This window comes from Carcharodon carcharias, chromosome 8 (genome assembly GCF_017639515.1).
Source record: "Carcharodon carcharias isolate sCarCar2 chromosome 8, sCarCar2.pri, whole genome shotgun sequence".
Lineage (NCBI taxonomy): Eukaryota > Metazoa > Chordata > Chondrichthyes > Lamniformes > Lamnidae > Carcharodon > Carcharodon carcharias.
The window spans coordinates 160688051-160711206 of NC_054474.1; the positions used below are offsets into that span (position 1 = coordinate 160688051).

Consider the following 23156-nt stretch of genomic DNA (forward strand, 5'->3'; position numbering starts at 1 on the left):
TCATCTCTGTCCTAAAAGGGCAACCCCTAATTTTAAAACAGTGTCCCCTGGTTCTGGAGTCACCCACAGGAGGAAACATCCTTTCCCATGTCCACCTTGTCAACACTGTTCAGGGTCTTACATACTTCAATCATGTCATCCCTCACTCTTCTAAACTCCAGTCTGTCTAACCTTTCCTCATAAGACAACCTGCTCATTCCAGGTATCAATCCAGTAAATCTCCTCTGAGCAGTCTCCAACGCAGTTACATCCTTCCTTAAATAAGGTGACCAAAACTGCATACAATATTTGAGATGTGGTCTCATCAATACCATGTATAACTGAAGCATAACATCTTTACTTTTATGTTCAATTCCTCAAGTTAATCTTTCATCAGCACTGGTTCAAAATCCAGGAATTCCCTACCTAACAGCACTGCAGGAGTAACTGCAATACATGGACTGCAGAGCTTCAAGGCAGCAGCTCAACACTGCCTTCTCAAGGTGAACTCGGGATGAACAATAAATGCCAGCCTGGCTAGCTAAAAATGATTTGTTTAGTCTTCAGCAAACAACAAAGCAATACTGGCAGAATGCAGGTGGCATGGTGAGGTCTCTGTGGAAGGATTGCAGGTAAGGGTAACTTCTGCTAAAGGGCACAATACAAGGTTGCAAGGGACACAGACTGTGCAATTAGCACGCCTGCATGAGCAAATTTTTCAGAGCTGCTTGAGTTGAATTCTCAATTTTCTTTCTCTGCCAAAATATCCCCAGTCTATTCAACTGAGAACTTACTAAACCTGATGTGAGAATCACATCCAAAATGTTAACCTTTCTTTCCCTTTCAAAGGATCTATATAGTTCACATAATTTTATTACATATTGTGATCTTTCTTTTTATCCTCAGCACTCAACTAGTTAGCCATTAGTGTGAAATTAATTTCCACCCACCTCATCCACAACAATACAGCTAAACGGTTCATGGCCCAGTTTTCGGAATGACATCTCCAAAAGCATAATCCCACTGGTACTCAAAGTGCAGCAGATGATGTGTGATTCCAGGATAATGTTTAGCTGTATGTCCTGGGTTCGACCTCGAAGCTGGAAAAAGCAGTGAGGAATTCAATCTAAAATCTCCTAGCTAAAATAACAGGTTCAAAAGTAAGTCATTGGTCTTTAGAGGTATGGTTGGGAAAGAACGGATGATGATATTCTGGCACATAAATGTTAAATAAATAGTCAAAAACTCAGAGCCTGCTAATGGATCAGGAATAGGAGGTTAGATGGGGGAAGCTTTAAGATTGGAAAACCTTCCTAATGGTACAATAATTAACATTTCGAAACTTCTTGTTACATGTTCTTTTCTACTGCCATTTCTCAAAACAAGTGCTCCCTACCATCACTTCACAGATGCATCCAAGCATTTTTCGGCTATTTCATTTGTCAATTTTTAAGTTTAGGATTAGATTAAGCCAACACCTAACAAGTGGAATACTTATTAACCACATTACATATTACCTCCTCAATGTTGCGATCCACAGTGTCAATGCTGCAGCAACCTGTAAACGTGGCATTACTTCATTACTTGAGTTATGCAGACGCAGTTACTGAACATGGTTGAACAACTCATTCTCCAGCAAGTATTAAGATTTAAATAAAATAATATTTGCGTTTGAACTGACTTATTATATCAAAATCTTTTAAAGTGCTTCACAATATGATTCAGTTTCGGAATGCAGTGACTCTTATGTAGGCAAATCAAAAGTTAGTAAGGGATTGTTCCAGAATACCCAAAATTGGTATTATCAAAAAACCTAGACAACAGTAACTACTTATTGAAAGTAATGTAAGGTGTTTACTATTCAATATTTTTAAAATGTTCAGTAAATGGACAAGTAGCTACCAATGTGGACTGCTGCAAATTTGACAGCTGTAGATGTAAGATGGTTGAAAAATCTTTCAGTTCTTACCTCCTTCAGTCTGCGTCCAAGCTCTTCCCTCTCCCTCTCCAATTTTCTCCTTTCTTGAGTTGCCAATTCAATCTGGAGAACAGATGGCAGGATAAAAAGTCTTTGACTTCCAAAAGACTTCTGAAATTGTCATCCTAATAGATATTAATGTCTTTACAATAACCACATAACTAGAATAGGGGCAACCCTTCTTTTGAAACATGAATGCAGACACATTAATGTTCTAGATTTACAATACCAATTATCAAATATATGTATCAAATAAATTACAAACTATTTCTGACGGTACATATACCCTCCCAAGAGGACCTAATGCAATTTTGCTTCCTGCTCTACAAAATGGCGCATGAACTCTACTAGATAGAGTGCTGCTCGGATTAGGAAGTCAGACGCCACTATGCTAGGCATCAATATTTCACAACTATTGCAGTACGCCACATACATTTAAGCTGTTAATAAAAAAATTAAATCAAGCAAAATGGTAATGACAGTTTAAACATAGGGTCAATACATTTCAGATGATACAGTCTTAAACTGGAATAAGAGTCAAGTGATACAATGGTATCTGAAGCATGTTTGACCATATTGTGTAAGGTATTGGCAAGAGGATCATTTGATCATATTGTTTGGGACTGTACGTTTATTGACAGCATGAAGGCCATTGATCAAGGGAAGGGTGGATACAATCTATAAAAAGAATTAAAACCAAACTTTCATTTCAATTAAATAGGTTTGTGCGCCAAGTAAAGTGAACAAAAATGGAATCACTGAACCTGGACCACAGGGTGACCAAATGATATGGCAGGAAGGGATGCAGGATATAAACTGCGAGAAAGGAGGGATGTTATGTTTCAGTTGTACAGGGCATTGGTGAGACCACATCTGGGGTAATGTGTACAGAACTGGTCTCCTTATTTAAAGAAAGATGTAAATGCATTAGAAGCAGCTCAGGGAAGACTAATAGCAGGAATGGGCGGTTGTGTTATGAGGAAACACTGGACAGGCTAGGCTTGTATCCACTGAAATTTAGAAGAGTAAGAGGCGACTTAAATGAAACATAAGATCCTGAGGGGTCTTGACAGGGTGAATATGGAGAGGATGTTTCCTCTTGTTGGAGAATCTAGAACTATGGGTCACTGTTTAAAAGTAAGGGCTGCTCATTTAAGACAGAGATGTGGAGAATTTTTTTCTCTCGGAGGGCTGAGTGTCTTTGGGACTCTCTTCCTCAAAAGGTGGTGGAAGCAGAGTCTTTGAATATTTTAAAGGCAGGGGTGGATATGCTCTTGATTAACAAGGGGATGAAAGGTTATTGGGGGAAGGCAGGAATATGAGGTTGAGGTTACATTCCGATCAGCTATGACCTTATTGAATGGTGGAGCAGGCTTGAGAGGCTGAGCAGCCTATTCCTGCTCCTAATTAATACATCTCTCAAAGAATCATACAAATCTTCAGTACAGACACAGGCTATTCATCCCAACAAGGCTGAGCCTCCTCTCATCCTACTTCATCAGAGACTCCAGCTTCCACCATGCTGTGCAGTGTCAAGTGATGCATAGGAACAAGTTTCTTTCTTCATAATAAATCAAAATAACCAGCACCCAGAACCTCCCTAGCTAACAATGTCACTTTTTGGCTGCTTCTTTTACTTTTTGTCTGAGCTCATTTTGACATTCCAATAAATGACATTTATAATTATAGGTTTAAATTTTAAGCCGATCACAAAGTACAAGGCACTTTCTATAGCAGCATCACTTCAGCAGGGAACTGAGCTTTTCACAATTGCCCTTATGCAGTGTGTTGACATTGCCAGTATGTATTTTTAGAACTGTATTCTTGATTTCTGCCATGTCACAATACCTACATAACAGCAATTTTGTGGAAATAGATGAATCTTTACTCCACTGCTTTGATCTCTTGATATACTCAGAGTTTTGTTGTTACTTTTGAAATTATAATTGGTGTGAAACGATAGTGCAATCCTGATCTGCCATCCCCAGCTTGCTTGAATAAACGGACATCAGATTTGCTGCTGACAAAAACAATTAAAGAAACAACAAAAAAAAAGTTGCAACCAAGGGCAACACAACATTGAATACTTAAGGACTCCAGGCCAGCAAGACTAAAGAGTTAAAGGCGGGGTGGAGGGGGCAACTGGTATGGGATCCTATCGTAGTTCAACAACTTTTTGGAAATAATTTTTAATTGTGATGCACAGAAAGGTGAATGGAAAATATTATGTTCATTTTTATCAGAGGACACTATATCAAGTCTAAGAATTGAATTTCCATCAAGTATATATTAGTGGAATAATCAGTGTATGGTTCAGCCATTCCTCTTACTTTCAGGTTTGGTCGCAATTAACTTTTACAATTAATTGTCGTGGACACTTAATAAGAATATACTATAGCTCACTGCAGTTTTATTGCCACGAGAGCTGTTAACTCAATTGCATTATCTCCTAGCACAGATAAAGTATTAAAAGTGCAATACAAGTACTTCCTCATAACCTTCAAAAATGCCTGCACATTTGTAAAGTAAGTTCTTCAACCAGCATGGCAATAGATCTCCACGTCACTGTTCATCCCACAACATAAATATATCAGAATTTACCTGCTCCTTGTCTTTTTTGATGATGGCACATTTCTTCCCCAGTTCATCTAGCCTCCTGTCCAACCAATCCTTTCGTCTTTGATTGACCTGATCGGCATCAGATTGGCCCTTTTCTGCAAAGCCACAGATAATCATTTTGGAATTGAGAGCAAGAATAATAATTTTGAGGCATTTAAACTCATTGACAATATTTTATTCAACAAAATGATACGATATCAAAATCTTACTCAATAATTTTGATCAGATCATGGACAAGTCAACACTACGAATCATAACATTTTGCAGATCGACATTGCACTGAATTAAAACGTATTTGAAGTATTGAAAGCCAAAATTAATATCAAATATTTCCCACAAACTACACATTTTCTTTTATACAAATTTATTTAACACCTAGAGAAAAAAAAATGCAAGTGGGTGCACTGTCAGCGAAGAGCATTCTCCCTTCCCATCCATATATAGTGGAAAAAAAAAGTTCCTACAAAATTTGTCCAACACCGATTTGGCTTTCAAAATTCTGTGCTGGCTGCCCTAGATTAACTACTGCAATTACAAATGCTTGGTAATTTTATCCGATTCTTTTCCCCACTATGACCACTGCATGGCATAAATTTCAAATTGGTTTCCTCCCAAAACAGAAAACACTTACTCATTCTATGGTTCACTTGATAATCCAGACTGAACCTTGTTACATCAGAATGGATGGCTTTCTCAGTGCCCAGTCTCACCAGGTTCACATCTCCACAGTTTCCTGAAGAGATAAAGCATTGAATAATTAAAAACAATACCATAGAATTTCACAAAAAGGTGTATAAACTCTCAACAGCAATAAGTGAGGCAACCACTTTTCTTTTTAACTGTTGTCTGTTTATTAAGTGATTGCACTTTAAAATAAAATATCCAATGGGTTGCACTTATACTCTGGTGATCAGAAACATCACTTAATAATTTCCTGATGTTTGCTATGTATAATTAATTTTTCATAACCCATTATTGGGGGGTGGGAGACGCAGGCAAAGACAGTGCAAGTAGGTACACCATAGGAGAAAGAAAATCTCCCACGGCAATGCTCATGGCGAGTTATAGGATTCCCTGTTTTATAGCAAATGTGTGTATATGCCACCTAGTAGACAATCAATCACTGCAACTTAATGATGACAAGTCAAATTTCAGTTTGCTGAATACCATTTTGGATTTTTTAAAAAAAAGTCACAATTTGGAGACCGAATTGCACAAAGTTAAATTAAGAGAGCAAATGGTATACCTAATGCATTACTTGTATCTTTGCACTTCTTCTTAAAATCAACAATGATTTTCTTCATGAGATCATCAATGGCTGCATTTGATGGTGCACACACAAGAATCCTGGTTCGTTTGGTTCTAGTGTTCCTGTTGTTATATGGCTTAACATTCTCTTGTTCCTAGATTTGGAAGGTATAAACAAACGTGAGAAGGTAGTGGGTATCTCTGACAAGTACTTCCTACTTAATTGCCTTTTAAACAAAATTATTTGAAAGGATATACTGGTACCAATTGAAATATTGGAGATTTTGTTTTTGGAAGAAGCAAAGGAACAAAATATACCTCTGAAGTTAATGCAACAGCTTCTTTATTAATAAATATTTCCAGTTAACAAAAACATAAGGGTTGGACTGACTAAAGAAACATTTGTTTGGCAATTTTTCTAATGCTTAATGTGTGAGATTATTTGAAGAACTAGTTAAACCAGGGAGCTCCCAAACATATTAGTAGGATCACTGCATGATGCTGCAAGTGGGATTCTAACCTTGAACAGAAAGACAGACTTGCATTTATATAGTACTTTCTACTACCATTGGATGTCCCAAAGTGCTCTACAGCCGATGAAATACTAATGAAGTATAATCACTGCTGTAATGTAGGAAATAAAGGCAACTTGCTCACAGTAAACTCCCACAAACAGTAATGTGATAACGGCCGGATTATCTGTTTTTATAGAGTTAAATATTGGCCAGGACACCAGGGAAAACTGCCGTTCTTTGAAATAGTGTTGTGGCATCTTTTGAATCCATCCAAGCAGGGAAATGGGACCTCAGTTTAATGTCTCAGTTGAAAGATGGCACCTCCGATATTACATTGGAGTTTCAGCTTTGATTTTGTGCTCAAGCCCTGGAGTGGGACTTGAACACAAAACACACGTGACTCACAGGCAAGAGTGCTACCTACTGACCTACAGCTGACATGAATTCAAAGAGATCTGGGTTGGGGGGAGCAGAGGCCAGGTGTCTCTCTTTGGGTGAGGGAGGCAGTCATGCTCAGTCACTCTCAAGAACTTCCAAGAAACCACCAGTTAATGACACAGAGAAAGGCCAGGGTACAAGTCATCAAGCTTACGCCCTCCTTTAATCCACTCTAAATGGGAATAATGGGTAACAGTAGAGTAGAATTAATTATATTTACTCCTTGCTGCTTCTTCCACACTTTCACCTACATTTTGCCACACCTGGATCCCCAACAGAACCCAAGTTGCAAGGTCTTGGATTACCATTACTTTCAACATCAAAACATGAATATTTCCTATTTTGAAGTTGGTAGTTAAAAAGACTCACTTTTCTCAGAATTACATAGCTACATTTCATCTAGTGAGAGCCGTACCTCATTAAGTAAACGATGCAGGAACCCAACAATTGTTTTTGATTTTCCTGTTCCAGGAGGCCCCTGTATGAGACAGACCTTGGGAATTCTTGGCTGTTTGACCATTGCATATGCCATGTTGATAGCTTTCTGCTGATACTCATTGTAATCGTCCTGCATAAGGAAAAGGAATTGTAAAATGGAGGGCCCTACACACCGAGCACCCACCCACATACTGTTTAACTAACAATTCTAACTCATATCGCCATGTTAAGTTTTTTCTTCTGGCTTCATTAAAAAAAAAGCTGTTGACGTTACACCTTTCTTGGGCAGGAGGCCTTGAGGGGAAGGGAAAGGCGTCAAACAACATTACATGTAGATTACATCTAGCATATCATTTGGTACTAAGTTTGAATCACACAACGCTAACAGCTGTCCAGTTTAGAAACTTTAATTTTTATATGAGTAATTCCACAGGAATTGCATTACCATACAATCATACTCTCATACTCTTTATCCAAATGCCCACTACGACCAAATGCAAACATCAATCTAATTTTAACTCCTAATTTTGCCAATTAAGATCATCATTATGCATTTTCGTTACTAATGTACCTCTGTAGGAGCGACTGAGCTGCATTGAAACTAATCTGGAACGTTCCATTCACATGAACAAAAAAATTGGTTTAAATGTTTGAATTTACATTCAACAGATACAACAGGCAAAATTAACACCATCAATAAAATTTAAGGCAGTAGTTTTCAGGTTGCATGTTTTTAGAAAATTGAAAAGCTTTCATCACAAATTTTGATTTAAAATTGGATCAACCAACCATCAGTAGAACAAAGCTGCAAACATTTAGATTACTCTGTTTTTACACTGATAAAATAATTACTTTTCTGCAAATAATTTACATAATCCTAGATTTACTTACAGCATCACTCAGCTTTGGACCCGCCACTAAATCTCGTTGAGTAAAGTATGAGGAATTGGCTGACAGGATTGGCCTGATCAGAGGAGTCTTGGCTAGAAAAAGTAATCCTTTGAACTGCCTTATGGTGGTCACAAGAGAACCAATTACGTCACACCTCACTGGCTGGTTTTTTACTGCACTAACATTCCCTCTTGTATGGATTGAAAGGTATAGAGTTGTCTGTGAATCACGTCCTGTTTAAAAAAGGAAATCAGGTGAAAGGCAGTTACAAAAGGCAAGAAAGAAAAAACTATCGAGGGAGAAAGTTCAACTTCAAAAACCTGTTTTCAGCTTCTATGAACAGGAAACTAAGAATGTCATAAAAGAGAAAAATGAAGGATGATCACTTGTGAATGAAGCATTTCATTTTCAGAGCCAGTTATAGTTAAGTGTCAAACAATTCTTGATTAGACTGGATAGATACAAGGTGATATAACAAGTCGCTGTCCAACCATTGTGCACATATATGTCTTCCTCCACATAGCATAATCAATCCGATGTTCTATCAATTCTGCATTGCAGATCCATGAAAATGTTCAGCTATGATTCTATTATCAATTAAGGCAATCAGGAGGAGAAGGAAGGGTGAAAATTGGAAGTAGAGTTAATGAAAGTTTCCAGTTCAGGGTAAAAGCAGGAAATGGCACAGGTACAAATCATTAGTATACTGGAAAAAGAGGTGACAGAAGGGATCTGTGTAGGACTGGAACAAAGAGGGTTCAACGTATTATCTCAATGGAAGCCGAGGAGCAGCACCTTACCTTTCAACTACACACTTCACAGCCTCCTGGCATCACCTCCGCATAAGACCATACAAATGAACCTGTTCCAAAACATCAGACAGTTTCCTCTCTGGGGTATATTAAAGAATCTTATTCTCACAAACTGATGTGATAAGAGAGAAACAGTATCTTGACTAGATACTTCAATTGAGCATCCTATAACTTTAACTATTTATTGCAATTGCTGAGGTGATGGTCTACATAGTGTCAAATGGCTGATTTTAAAAAACATTTAAAATATGAATTTGCATTCAGTGGAATGTCTTGTTTTAATTTTGTTAGCATCAGAAAGGAAGTGGTCTTAGTGAATAGTGCTCAGTGAATAGCGCCCCTGCGTCTGGGCCAGAAGCTCCGGGTTCAAGCCCCACTCTAGGACTTGATGGCCAAAGAAGGTACATTCATAACATGGGAAAATAGGCTGAGTATCAATCTGCAATGCCTTCCAACATACACCAATGGCAGGTGGGAAAAGCTGAAGGGATTCCTGATCAGCCATGCAATGGCAGGAAATTGAAGCCTCCACCATCACTATCCATAGCTCCAAGCTACAACATACATATTAAAGTGTATTTTGCCACTACAACTCAGAATCCTTGGGGGACTGGTTGGCTCAGTTGGCTGGATGGCTAGTGTGGATCAGTTTGGTGCCAACAACACAGGGTTTGGTTCCTGTTTGGCTGGGGTGGATTTGGGACCTGCCTCCTTGCCCTACCCCCGGTGGAGGTTGCAGCACTGTGGGTCAGACCTGCCTTTGGGCAGAGAATTGAGGCAGCAGCATAAAAAACTTCTGAGGGACTTGAACTATCTTTCTCAATGATTTGCTACGAAAAGGAGCATTTGGCTTTTATCTCCTACCTAAAATAGAATTATATCTCTGCATTCCTATTAAACTCACCAGTTGAAAAACGTGACGTCCTTGAGATATGGCTTATATGTGGGACTGGATTATTATTCATTATCTCTCCTTCTTCTTGCACGTAGTAATTCTGATTGTGGGGCAGCCAAAGAAACACAACATCATCCTCTTTGGGGTGCAGTTGTTTTTCAATCTCGTGGTCACGTAGAAAAACTGGGTTAACAAAGAGAACACAATCAGCAAATATTTAATACAATATTATTAACCATATACACAGCATTGACAGCATAAAATCATTTCCCTCACAATTAGATTGAATTTAAAGGTTAAATGGCTGTCATGTTTCTATGACTAGAATGGGTTCCTTGGGTAGACTTTAGACGAGAGCAACTGGGTTAACATAGATTATCAGCATCACAATTCACCTTCAATGGAAATGCACCAAGTTTAAATTTGCTATGCATAGTCTATATGGTTAGCTCAGACTCCAATGAGCATGGAAACAATTCCCTATAGTTGCTGGAGTCTTAAACCACTGCATTTTATATCTGTACTACAGGAACTGAAATGCAGTAGTTATTGTCACAACCCAAACCTTTTCAATTACAGAAGTAATGAAACCAACTTTTACAAGCATAAAAATTAAATCACCTAATGGGGCAGCTTTTTGTAGTTCATTTGTGACTAAACACAAAAATATTAAATTTTCTGCTGTAATGGAAAATGATCTCACAACCTTGATCTCCTTCAGCAAAACCTGGCTTTGTAGTGAAATAACAATTGTGAATAAATAGTGTAATAGGGTGTGATCAAAGGATGATTACACCTACAACACCAATAATTAAAGAATCCTAGCTGCAGACTCAGCACAATTGTTACAAATACATGGAATTATTGAAAGTGGGCTGGGTTATATGGCAATGAAAAATTCCCACACACATGCAAGTCAAATATGAATCGATCCAGGCAATTACGCAATGGATCATCACTACATAGCAGTTTTGCTATGAACTACTGCTAAATTTGTAATATAGATTTAGAGTCTGATTTGGTTTTAGAACAAAGCTAGAGGAGAAAGATTGCTCTGGAATCAGGTTCCATCTCTGGGCTTAACATTATAAAATGTTGTTGTTGATATGCTATATCGTTTAAATTCGTCCCAAATCCACATACAATGTCCAATTCTGGAGAGGGAAAGCAATTTTGGGATTTAACTTTGGGAGTTTAACTCCATTTGTCTGCTCTCACCTTGACATTCCGCACAGTTTATTTGACCCTCCATACGATAGTTCTTCAAAGTCAGAAAATTTTGAATCATTCTATTTGTCTGCTTGGATTCCTTCAGTTTCTGAGCTAACTGTATAAAAGGAATGCTGCAATTTAGGGTTATGATTACAAATACTTAATTGAAATCGTCATTCATTATGATTGCCAGTCATTATTTACTTTATTAATGGAATCAAGGCTATATATATATTAAACTGATTTTAGCTCATTTCTATCCTTCATGTAATGTTGAAATACCAATATGTCTTGTACATTATCTCCAAGGTCATTACGTTGGGTTTTCCTAAGTTCATCAGATTTCAAACATACAGATTGTTAAACAACAATCCATCTCACATTATGCATTAGCATTACTGTGATGAGGTGCTGATTTCTGATAAACAACTCTGGTGATTGGTTTTGTTCTGAATGTGTTATACAGTTACAACGTGATCTTTATTTTACATAATACCTCTATTTGAAGGCTTACCACAAAGTATATTTCCCCACTGTCCCATGCAACATAAACTATTTGACTGGGGAGGCAGTGGCATAGCAGTATTGTCACTGTACTAGTATTCCGGAGACCCAGCGTAATGCTCTGGGGGCCTGGGTTCGAATTCCACCAAGGCAGAATTCAATAAAAATCTGGAATTAAAAGTCTAATGACGACCATGAATCCATTGCTGATTGTTGTAAAAACCCATCTGGTTCACTAATGTCCTTTACCTGGTCTGGCCTACATGTGACTTCAGACCCACAGCAATGTGCTTGACTTAAAAATGCTCTCTGAATGAGGGCAATTAGGGATGGGGAAGAAAATGCTGGCCTAGCCAGTGATGCCCACATCCCATGAATTAAGTAAAAAAAAATTCAGTGTAAATGTGGGCCTCTTAACTCCCTGAATGTATTTATCTTTCAAAAACAAACATATTTTGTTCTCATACAGCTATCCAGTTAACTTAGCAAATTAACAGTGATTAGTCAAGCTATACAGACCAGGGAAGGTAAGACACTTGATCTGTGGTCTGGTTTGTGCTGGCTGATACTAACATGTGGGAGTATCAGTGAGAGGGAAGGAAGGATTTTAATCTACCTGTTTCTGAACTCTACCCAGTGAAACTTACTTTTGAGTGTGGAAAATGAGGTAGAATAGCTGTTTGAAAACAGGACACTTGTGTAAGGTAATGGAGCAACCAGCACCAATGGGATCATATGTGGGTAAGGATTAACATGCAGGAGGGGAGATGATTTAGATGATTGCTTTGTCAAAGGAAAAACTGGCCTCATGAATAGGGGAAAACCCCCTTTGAACAGTGTCCCTTTAAGACTCTTGCACAATCTTCTGGGTTCTAATCTCTCTGACCTTAGTCAGCACATCATCAGTAATGCCCTACAGTGACACATGGAGTTCACACCCAAGAATTTACCTTTGGCCTTCTCCTTTCCCATACAGTAAGTACATATTTGCACATTTGCACTTGGTGGCATCTTTTGTAGGCATAGGGTAAACTTTCAGAGTTAGGCTGGCAACATCCAACACATATGCATGCACAAGATTGAGTTCACACTTTGTGAATGTTGCTGTACAATTTGTGGTACTCCAGAGGCAGTTTCCATTTTAATTTTAGGTTTAAGAAAAAGCTGACAGGAAGTGTGCAGATGCAAGATTCTTTAACATATAGAATCATAGGGCCATTCCTTCAACTGAGTTGGTGCTAGTTATTTACCAAAGTAATCCAAAACTATTCCCACTGGCCTGTTCTTTAGCCATAGACCCACCTTCACCTTTTCTAATCACATCATCCCCATAACGATAAAGTTGTGGGAATATAAAATATCTGCATTTCAAAAATAATCAAATACAACTACTGATTATAGGCTCTGCCATGAAGTCAGTCTCAAAATGCTGAATGCTTCTCAATATGCTCTTGCCTGTATCATGCAATCTGGATATAATTCAAACATTTAAAACTGGTCTCAACCATCAATGAAATTTCTATTACGTTTCAATGCCTGTAGAGTACACTGTACTCACCTGTTCAAATAGGTTTAACATCAATAAAGGGTAAAAAGTTTGGAAGTACTCTTCATATGAATGAAACCTTTCAGGCACTTCTCGTGGTGGAAATTCACAGAGGGAATCTGGTGCCCCAAACTGATCGAATGAGTCAAACATCTGATAGTTCCACTTGAGGATTGCATTGATAAGATAAGATTGGTCATGGTGTCGATGTTCAGTCAGATCTAAGTTCATGTTAGGTGAAACCTGCCTGGATCTCCCAGGTGGTAGAGGTGTAAAGGTGGATGGCAATGCTGTAACTGCTGCTGGAAAACTTGACTGCGCTCCAAAATTCACATCTTCGTTTAGCGTTCGAAGAACATTAGTAGTTCCTACAGCCTTTGCAACAGGGGTTGGTCTTGGTGGCAGTGGCACAGCAAATTTTGCCAATGAAGGTTTTTGAACTTGCTGAACTTTTGAAACTACTCCTCCTGCACGTTTTGGGACAATCTCTAACTCTGTAGCAAGTTGAGCATTGCGTGAGGTAGTGCTAGAAGCAAAAAGTTTGGTAGTTGTAGGTCTTGAGCTTTTTGGGATAGGCTGAGGTAACCCTGGCTTAGCAAAGGTGTCATCTTTGGGTTCAGATAGAGTATGCTTCTCACAAAATTTCTCTGAGGGTACAATAACATCAGTGCACCCTGCGTATTGGCATCTAGTCTCATTTGCACTTGAAGGTTTTTTTTTGGAATCCTCCTCTTCTGTGGTGTCACTATCTATATCCATATCTATGGGATCCCTCTGTGTCAACATTAAGAACTCATCATCTTCCGAGTTTTCATCTGTACTCATATCCATATCTAAAGGATCATGTTGCGTTAAATTTAAGTCATCAACTGCGTTGATACTCGAAAGTTCTTCCTCGGTTGAAGTCATGTCCATTGCTCTACTATGTTCTTTTTTTGATGAAGTAGTCACTGCAGCACAATTATCGCTTTTTTCCATTGAAGTAGATTGGTGCTTCTGATTCCTTTGGACACCAGTAGAAAGAGAGTCATGGCTTCCTTCAGTTGACGGAGCTCTTTTTAGGAAAGCACTTTCATCAGGTGTAGATGTATGTTTTCTCTTCTTCCCTTTACTGCATTGTTGAAGCTTACACTGTCTTAGGTACTGGAGATCCTGAGAAACCAACAATCGTGGATTTGTGCGTACTGTTAATTTCTGGGGCAAGATGAGCTTCGCCTTCTTACAGTGCTTGTGCTCAATAGTCCCCATTGTTTGACCATAATTACGCAGTTTGTTCAAATTGTCAAGGCTACCCTGAGAAAGGTCAATAGCCTTACGAGTTTTCTTCTTAAGGCCAAGTTTTTCAACAGTTGAAGTAGGTTCAGGACGTTTCCGTACCTTCTTCAGAGAGGAGCTGCAATGGAGCTTCACTGAAGTTGAAGGAAATTCCTTTTGCACATCCCTGGCAGGGAACTTGGAAATGTTAGTCAATGATGTCCGAGAGCCTTTTCTCTCTGAGTTTTTATTTGGTTTATTTTCTACCATAGTTTTCTGGTGTGGGCAACTGTGTGCGGATTGTTTATTTAGGGTGAACCTGTTTAAATCTTTTCTAGAAGTGGCTAGGGATGAATGTTTTTCTCTTACTCCACCCTTTGATAAACCAAGTTTACTTCTATCTTCACCTTTATCTGTCCTATTCTTCTCAGGTAGTTTATTTTCCAGCTGGGAATCTAGTAATTTCTTATTCGGTGCGAGCTTCCGCTTATTTTTATCAGACCTAATTAGGGATCTGAGGCAATTTAGATTAATAGTTTTTTTACTGTGGATATCTTTTTCATTTTGATGGTTTGAGGCAGTATCAGAAATAAACCCAGAACGTGAAACATTGCTGTTGCCAACCGATGTACCTTCATCTGTAGAGCTGGACTGAGAAGAAGCCTGTTTTACCCCAAGTGTGAATTGTTTTTCAGTGTCCGGACTACTCACTGCTACTTCTTGCTGTCCCTTCTTCAAGTGTGCTTCTGCCTCCTCAGCCACCTTTTCAATTAATTCATCAGACACATAATCGGTATCATAGCCCCATTCATTAAGCATACTGTTAACTTCTGCGTCATCACTGTCTGACTGCACTTGAAACTCACTTGAGCTCATTTTTTCTTTGTCAACTGTTTGCTTGTGTTGTGGCTGAGCATCTTTCCAAACAGAAAAAACCTGTTCTTCACTTTCAAATTCAAAGAACTGTGAATCATCTTCCTCAATGGCATGGGGTGATTTTTCTTGCAGGCAAGATTTATTTTGCTCAATTGCACCAGAGACACCCTGTATAGAGGTAGCATCATTTTTTTTTTCTGCTTCAGATGTGTGAACTGCTAGTATTTTGGTAGTTTCTTTTGAGGATTCCGGATCAGAGATAGAGACTTCTGCATTCTTGTCAATGGTGGACTCTTCCAAACATGATTCAGATTCACATTTTTCTTTATTGTGATTGGAACTACGCGACTGCACCTGACAGGCGACTTTTACTTTTCTATCAATCTTGTTTAGTGATTGGATTGTGCATAATTCTTGGGGGAAATCACTGAACAAGTTAGCATTTACAATAGAAGCTTGTGAGGGCTCATCAAGGTCTTTATCTACCTTTGAATCATTTGTATTCACCTCTGAAGTTAGAGAAACCCTTTTCTTCAGTTTTACCCTTAATTCACTGAATGGCACATCATCATCGCTATCGCTGTTGCTGCTCGGACAGTGGTGAAATGAGTTTGATAGGCTAGGAGATTTGGATGTATTGCTAGACTTTGCTGTATCCACTGATGACAATGGAGAAAGTGACGAAAGATGAGAACTTTGTGGCTTTTCTCTTCTGTCAGAAAGTGGAGATAATGTAGCTGTCTGAAAACGGGGAGAGTGCAAACTTTTTGTACTGTTGTCGCCTTTTATTTGTTTTCCGCTGAAACTGAGATTCTGGCTAGTATTTCTATTGTTTATATTATCTAATTGCATGTCGACTCCTGTATTAGGTAACTCCTCAAATGTACTTTCTTTACTAGGAGAATTATTACTTTCCTTCAGCATCTTTCCCTTAAGGTTAACTGCTTGCATCTTTACTTTCAGACTGAACAGTTTGTTTGGATCAATCTTAAACTTACTTGGCCCAGCGTTGACTGATTCCATTACCTGAGGCAAATCACAGTCAGTTGCTGTAGGATCACAAGTTGAAGGGACCCGAGAATGAACATGCTGATCTCTTTCAGAGGAGACAGCTTCAGGCTTTGTTGTGCTCTTGTTCATAGATTCCTGAAATTCTAACAACATAGACCGTTTCCATTTTTCTTTACGCGGAACACTGCGAGTGACTTCAAGAGGCTCAGCCTGCAAATTGTCTTTGTGCAAAGAACTTGCAGTAAAATCCACATTGGAACTGGGTTCCTGCGTGGGCCCACCAGCTTGTTCTAGAGTGTGTGTCTCTCTGCTCTGTGGTTCATCCATGGTGACATTTTCCAAAGAATGGCAAGGAGAGGGAGGGGGGGAGATTTCTATGATGGTCACCTTTGTAGGTAATTCCTGTTCATCAGTTGTATTAAAAACGTTTTCATCATCAATTCTTATCTTATTAAGGAAAGTACTGTCATCATACAAGGTGAACTCAGCCTTAAATGGAAGGGCAGGTTCTGCAAAGGATTCTTTAGGTCCATCTTCCAGGGCCTTGCAATCCTCCATTTTTTCTTGATTTGGGATACCTTGCTGAATAGTTGAGTCTTTGCTGTTGAGTTGTAACGTTGAAGGAGCTGGTGGGCCAGGGCCACTGTTATAATATTCGGGCATTTTTCCCCACTCCCCCAGTTCTTCTTTTTCAGATTTAATTGGAGAATACTTTAGTCCACTTCCTCTTCCACCTGTGCCTAATTGTTTCACTTCAGAGGTTTTATTTTTTGCACTTTTAACTAACTGTGTTAAACAGGATTGTAATTCCTGCTGTTCTTTGAAACTTAGCTGCCAGCCAAGGATAAAGGTGCTTCGCAATTGTCGATTTAGTTTGTCAAGGAACTGTTGGAACATGTTTCTTTGCTGAGACTGACATCCCTCTCTCAGAAAACTACGAATTAACTGAACACACGCTTGCTGGACTGAGCTAGTGATAGAGGAACATGCCGCAGAGGACACTGCAGCAAGTGTAGTTGATGTGACCTTGGCATTACTTGCTGCTGCTGCTTTCTCACTGTTTTGGTTGAACACTCTGGCAGGAAGAGTGGCACATTTCACCAATGCTTCCACCCACTTCTGTGAGCTGTACCACAGCAAATGGAGATAGCTTTTATTTCTGTGGAGTTCTATGATGGACACCAAGATAAGGATAAAAAACTCAGACACTTTATCACAGAAATTCACTTTCCGATTCAATACATCCTTTATCTCTGAGTAGATATGGTGAACAACTTCTCCAATGTAGGCTATGCCAAGATCCTTTAAGTCCATGACAGAATTAACAAATGGGATGAACCACAGAAATGTACTGTTGTGTACACGCATATCTTGTCCAATGTCACACTGGAGCACATTTACAAGAGTTTGCATTTCTTCATACATGTTCGGGTAGTAATCTGGGCAAATTGCATTTCTCCAGCCAGCATCCTATAAAGAGCAACAAAAATGAAGTAAATTTCCATTTGCATGTATTAGAGTTAAGGCAAATTTATAATAGTTACTCTGAAAAACACCAGAAATAGGAGTAGGCCATTTGGCCCTTTGAGACTGTTCTGCCATTCAATATGACAATGGCTGATCTTCCACTACAACTCCACCTTCCTGCACTGTTCCTATATCCCTTCATTCCCTCATTATCCAAAAACTATCAATCTCTGTCTTGAACATACACAACAACTGAGGATGCTGATCCCCTGCGGTGGGGTGGGGAATTCCAAAGATCTGCAATCCTTCGCGCTTCAATATTTGGAGCTTAAGGTGCATTGCTTTCCTCAAAGCTGAAAATTACAATCAAATTTTAATAATGCAACTCCTAAATAGCATCTCCTAAAATTCTCTCAATTCCATCAGCCATGCTTCAGCTCTCTGAGTGAGAATGTCAATTTATTGCATATTTTGGCTAAATTACAAGCAATGCTGTGCTGCAGATCCATGCCACAAAATTCAGTCTCAATTACTACATAACAGGGAAGCAGTGAAAGCTGATTTCCAAAGGATAAAGAGAGAAAATGGAAACGAATCGCTCCTAATAATTTCTACACAGCTTCCAGTAGCTGGTTGAAGGCAGCACTATCAGAGGACGAGAACGTACAATACCCACAAGCAGCAAATAAAGGAAAATTACATTTCCAGATAGTGGATTGAGTGGTGTCCTTCATCATAACTCACTTAAAAGTACAAAAATAAAAAAGAATGAACAGAATTTTCACGGAATTGAAAGCAGGGGGGGGATCTGAAAAACAGTGTTGCAACAGCTTCCCTGTTTTCTTGGGGTGAGCAGGAATGCGCATCAGCATACTGCTGCAAGATGGTGGACAACCATGTACTTATTTAGTGCCCCAATTTTGGCCACTTAGGGTGCTCACCAGCACGTTTCCAGCGGCAACACAGTCCTCCACTGAGCTTAAAAGAAATGGCCTCTCTGCAGCAGCTCAGAGTGCCATTAAGGCCAGAGGCGCCATCCCCCAAAGAAGGGGTCATTGGTAGCAAGGACTGCACATGTGGCCTGAATGCTAAAACCAGAGGGGTTTTCCCTTTGAATGGAGGGGTCTCTGTGCTTGGCTCTTCTCAGGTAATTTAATTGTTTTCACTCTCCAAGGGTTCCCTACCTGCCTCAGGAGCAGTTACCTCTCTCGCTGGGTGGCCAAGGATCTAGGAGCTGCCAGACCTCTGATTGAGCCAGTAGCACTGGGAGCCCACCTACCTTCCTTAGTTAGACAGTGAGCTTGGAGGCAACTAATTAGGAGGCTGCCTCTGGAAAAAGGGTTCCTCCTGATCCCCATTTGGTCCCAACATTAGGGTCCCAAAGCCCACAGGACAAATGCTGCCCGATACGTTTGGACTGATATTTTACAGGAGTGTGGAGTACCTTGCTTTGTTTTGTCGAGTTGTAGTCATAGACAATCTGGCTGCATGAAACCATGTCGTCGTCGTCGTCATCATCATCCAGATCACACTTTATCTTTGTATTATTTCTAAAAACAAATATTAGTACAATTAGTTATTAAGGTTAAGCTACATAAAACATAAACTAATTTTGGGTGAAATCTCGGAAGTTATTTACATCTTAACACGACTTCAGAACAGCATCTTCTAAAATGTGAATTTTTGACCAATGATGCACTGTGAGCTACCACCCAATTATCAATACACGTTTTTCAAGAAACCTTACAGCCAGAGTGGGACAACTTACATTCCGACAGTCTAGATTGCATTTAAACAAATTCCATACAATAAACCTGCTTTTGTCACTTAGTTGCTCACTGCAGAAAAGGTGTATTTTTGCCATCCATTTATTCAGGGAATTTGACAAGGCCACATTTATTGGTCACGCATATCTAAGAAACTGATGCTGGGCTGCTTTCTTGAACCATTGCATTCCTTGTGGTGATGTTCACATGATTATGATAGACGAGCTCCAGGGTTTTACCCCATTGATAATGAAGGAATAGCAGTACATGTACAAATCAGGACAGAATAAAGAGAAACTTATACGTGTTCCCATGATGTTTCAGTTTTCATCTTTGCAAAGGTAGAGACCATACAACAGATGGGTGCTGTCAAACATGGCTGTAAGGCATCGCTTAGGTGCAACATCCTGCAGGCACGTTGGGCAGAGGGTGGAGAGAGTGACAACTGAGACCAGTAGCAGGGTGCCAATTGAGTGAGCATTGTCCTGGATGGTTAACCACATCCTCAAACTAGATCTAATGTCATTCTACTGCCATTTTCCACTCATTAGGTCTATAGGGAGATAGGAAAAAGGTAAGAAAACACCACCTAGGTCCTTCCAGTCCAACCCGATCAGGCAATGCACCATCACCTGATCCCTCAGTATCACAATCTCCTAGGACAGTCAAAGAAACCAAAGTCCCACCTAAAACTTCATATCCTGATTCCCAATTCCTCTCCAGCTCCTCACTCAGGCTGAACTCAAAAGATGTGCAACCTTGGTGTTTCATTTGACCATGCACTGTTTCAAATCTTGCATCTTATCATTCAAGACCACTTATTTCCAACTCTGCATTGTCTCCTCCAAGTCACCTCCATACTTGACTTTTCCTATATTCTTCCCACTGGCCTCTTAGGTTTCGCCTTGGACAATCGTCAATTTATCCAAAACCCACCTGCATGCAATCGATCCAGGTCTTGTTCCCTTAACACATATCCTCTTCAACCTCCCAAGACTACCCATCACCTAACATTTCAAATTCAAATATTCCCACAATTTCATCCACTCACCTACTACTGCAATCACCATCAGTTCTACACGATAGTGCATATCTTTGCTCTTCAGACTCTAGCATTCTTCCCCCCCTCCCCCCGCCGCTCCTTCTACCCTACTTTCAATTAAATTTAAATTTACAACTTATATAAATGACATGGATGATGAAACAGATTGTAAGGTTGCCGGGACAGATAGTATGGTTGTTAAGTTTGCTGACGACACAAAGAAAGGTAGAAAAGTAAGTTGTGAGGAGGACGTAAGGAGTGGCATATATAGGTTTAGTGAGTAGGCAAAGGCCTGACAAATGGAGTCTGTGGGCAAATGTGAAATTGTCTATTTTGGCAGGAAAAATAAAAAAAATTATCTAAATGGTGAGAGATTGCAGAGCTCTGAGATTCAGAGGGATCTGGGTGCCCTAGCGCATCAGTCACAAAAGGCTAGTATGCAAGTACAGCAAGTAATTAGGAAAGCTAATAAGAATGTTATCATTTATTGCAAGGGGAATTGCATACAAAAGTAGGGAGGCTATGCTTCAGTTGTACAGGACACTGGTGAGACCACATCTGGAGGACAGTATATGCAGGGAAAATTATGTTTAATGATTATTTTTAGTTTAGATCACACAATTAAAGCATATTGATCTTTTAATCTCGTAGTATACTAGAGCTTTAAACTGTAACCAAAAGTGGATGCCAGCAGTTAATATCACGTGACTCTGCTTGGCTTCATTTGTCAGAGAAAGGCACCATGAGATTTTGGACACAAAGAGGTAACATATAGTGAGGTAATTACAGAAGAGGCCCTGGTTGCGCTTATTTCCATATTACAGAGCCACATTGAGTTGCCGCCTTCAAGGTTGAACGGGCAAGCGTATATTCCCCCACATCGTAGGACCTTAACAGAACCAGGTGTTATCAAGAAAGGGAAGATAGGAGGGACATAATAACAGCAGCTGCGTCTGACATTAAGCAAGTTTTACTTTGTAGCATTTTAAAGGAAAGCAATTATATTTGACAATGTATTCTTTGTATTAACTAACTTTTGTAACATTGTGACTAGTTTTGTAATTGAATAATCTTTTTAGACTTTTATCACTCAAGTCTGTGTATTAATTGAATGTATAAGGCAACTTTGCTACCTTACATTTTAAACACTGATTACTGCTTTGCACTTATATTTTATACACACCCTGTATAACTTTTAAGTATTACATATTTTGTAATCTTTTATATTAGGCCTACATAGTTTTAAGGTTATAAGCAACTTTTCCAAATCATCCTAGAGCAGAATTTTGCCGGTGAGCAGGGAGCGGGGCATGCTCGCCAACGCGGGATGACGTCGGGCGTAACCCCTGATGTCATCCCGCCCCATTTAAATTTTCAGGAAGGCGGGGGCACAGCAAAATCAGCTGCTGGCCTGCCAACTTGTCAATGGCCAATTGAGGCCATTGACAGGATCAATTATACAATTAAAGGACCTGACCGTCCAACCTTAAGGTTGGTGGGTAGGCCAGGAGTCCCGGCGGCAAAGAGAGAAAACATGAAACCTCATCCAGTGGCGGGATGAGGTTTCATGCAGGGTTTTAAACATTTTAATAAAGTTATTCTGTAAATTATGAACATGTCCCATCTCATGTGACATTGTCACATGAGGGGAACATGTTAGGGAATTTTTTTTTCTTATTTTTAATATTTTTCAAAATATCAGCTGCACTTAGCCTCAGGAAGATGTGCGCTCTTTTGTGTGCATGCGTGAAAGAGTGCACTCTCGCTTTTGGGGAATTCCCCCTGCCTGCACAGGAAGCCCACCCAATAGGCAGAAAATTCTGCCCCTTTTGTTTTAAGAGTAAAATAACTCATTCCAATTACCAACAACCACAAAGATAAAAACATCACCCAGCAAATGTCCTCTTAGGAGAGTTATTAATAAGGGATCTGAGACGATGAGCTCAGGGTATCATTCATGAAGAGGTGATAGCATGCCTCCCCTGTCCTAAACAAATAGTCAAAGGAAGATATCATAAGACACCCTTTTATCTTAGCAAGAAGTTATTAAAATAACAGAAATAAACTCTAGTGAGAAGTGATATCAATTGATGACCATCACCCTTGGGGCCAATCACAGACTGATTACACACCCCTTAAGCCAATTGGAAAATAGCATTGCCTCATTTAGGCCAATCAGAATACAATATCATTGATCACATTGGGTTGTGGCTTGGAAAGAGTCAAAGAGAGAGCATGAGAGTGGGCGATAGAGAAGACTGAGTGACAACCTGTGGCCAAAGCTGAACCAGGAAGCAAGAACCGTAGTATGCCTATAAAGTCGCTGCCCTGTTGAGGTAAGTATTTACTTATGACTTATTAAAGTTTCCCGAGTTAATTCACTAAACTTTCTCCTGTTGCCTGAATGGTTAAAGTCTCAGATGAACAAATTGAAATTCAAGTTCAAGAGAACTTACACATTGGTCTTATTTAAGGAAAGATGTAAATGTGTTAGAAGCAGTTCAGAGAAGGTTTACTAGACTAAGACCAGGAATGGGCAGCTGTCTTATGAGGAAAGGTTGGACAGGTAAGGCTTGTATCCACTGGAGTTTAGAAGAGGAAGAGGTGACTTGATCGAAACCTTTAAAGATCCTGAGGGGTCTTGACAGAGAAGATGTGGAGATGA

General features: G+C 39.5%; 1 protein-coding gene across 5 annotated transcripts in view; it reads right to left on the reverse strand.

The window, feature by feature from the left end:
- setx (senataxin) overlaps positions 1-23156 on the reverse strand; it is an 86924-nt gene that overhangs the window by 12215 nt on the left and 51553 nt on the right. For all 5 annotated transcript variants that reach the window (XM_041194105.1, XM_041194104.1, XM_041194102.1 and 2 more), the window contains 11 exons: positions 19128-19233; positions 13088-17686; positions 11032-11140; positions 9823-9996; positions 8107-8339; positions 7193-7345; positions 5823-5979; positions 5208-5309; positions 4559-4671; positions 1949-2020; positions 930-1079 (listed from right to left, as the gene is read on the reverse strand). In XM_041194105.1, the coding sequence (XP_041050039.1) occupies positions 930-1079; positions 1949-2020; positions 4559-4671; positions 5208-5309; positions 5823-5979; positions 7193-7345; positions 8107-8339; positions 9823-9996; positions 11032-11140; positions 13088-17686; positions 19128-19233 (5968 nt within the window). The remainder of the gene's footprint in view (positions 1-929; positions 1080-1948; positions 2021-4558; positions 4672-5207; positions 5310-5822; positions 5980-7192; positions 7346-8106; positions 8340-9822; positions 9997-11031; positions 11141-13087; positions 17687-19127; positions 19234-23156) is intronic.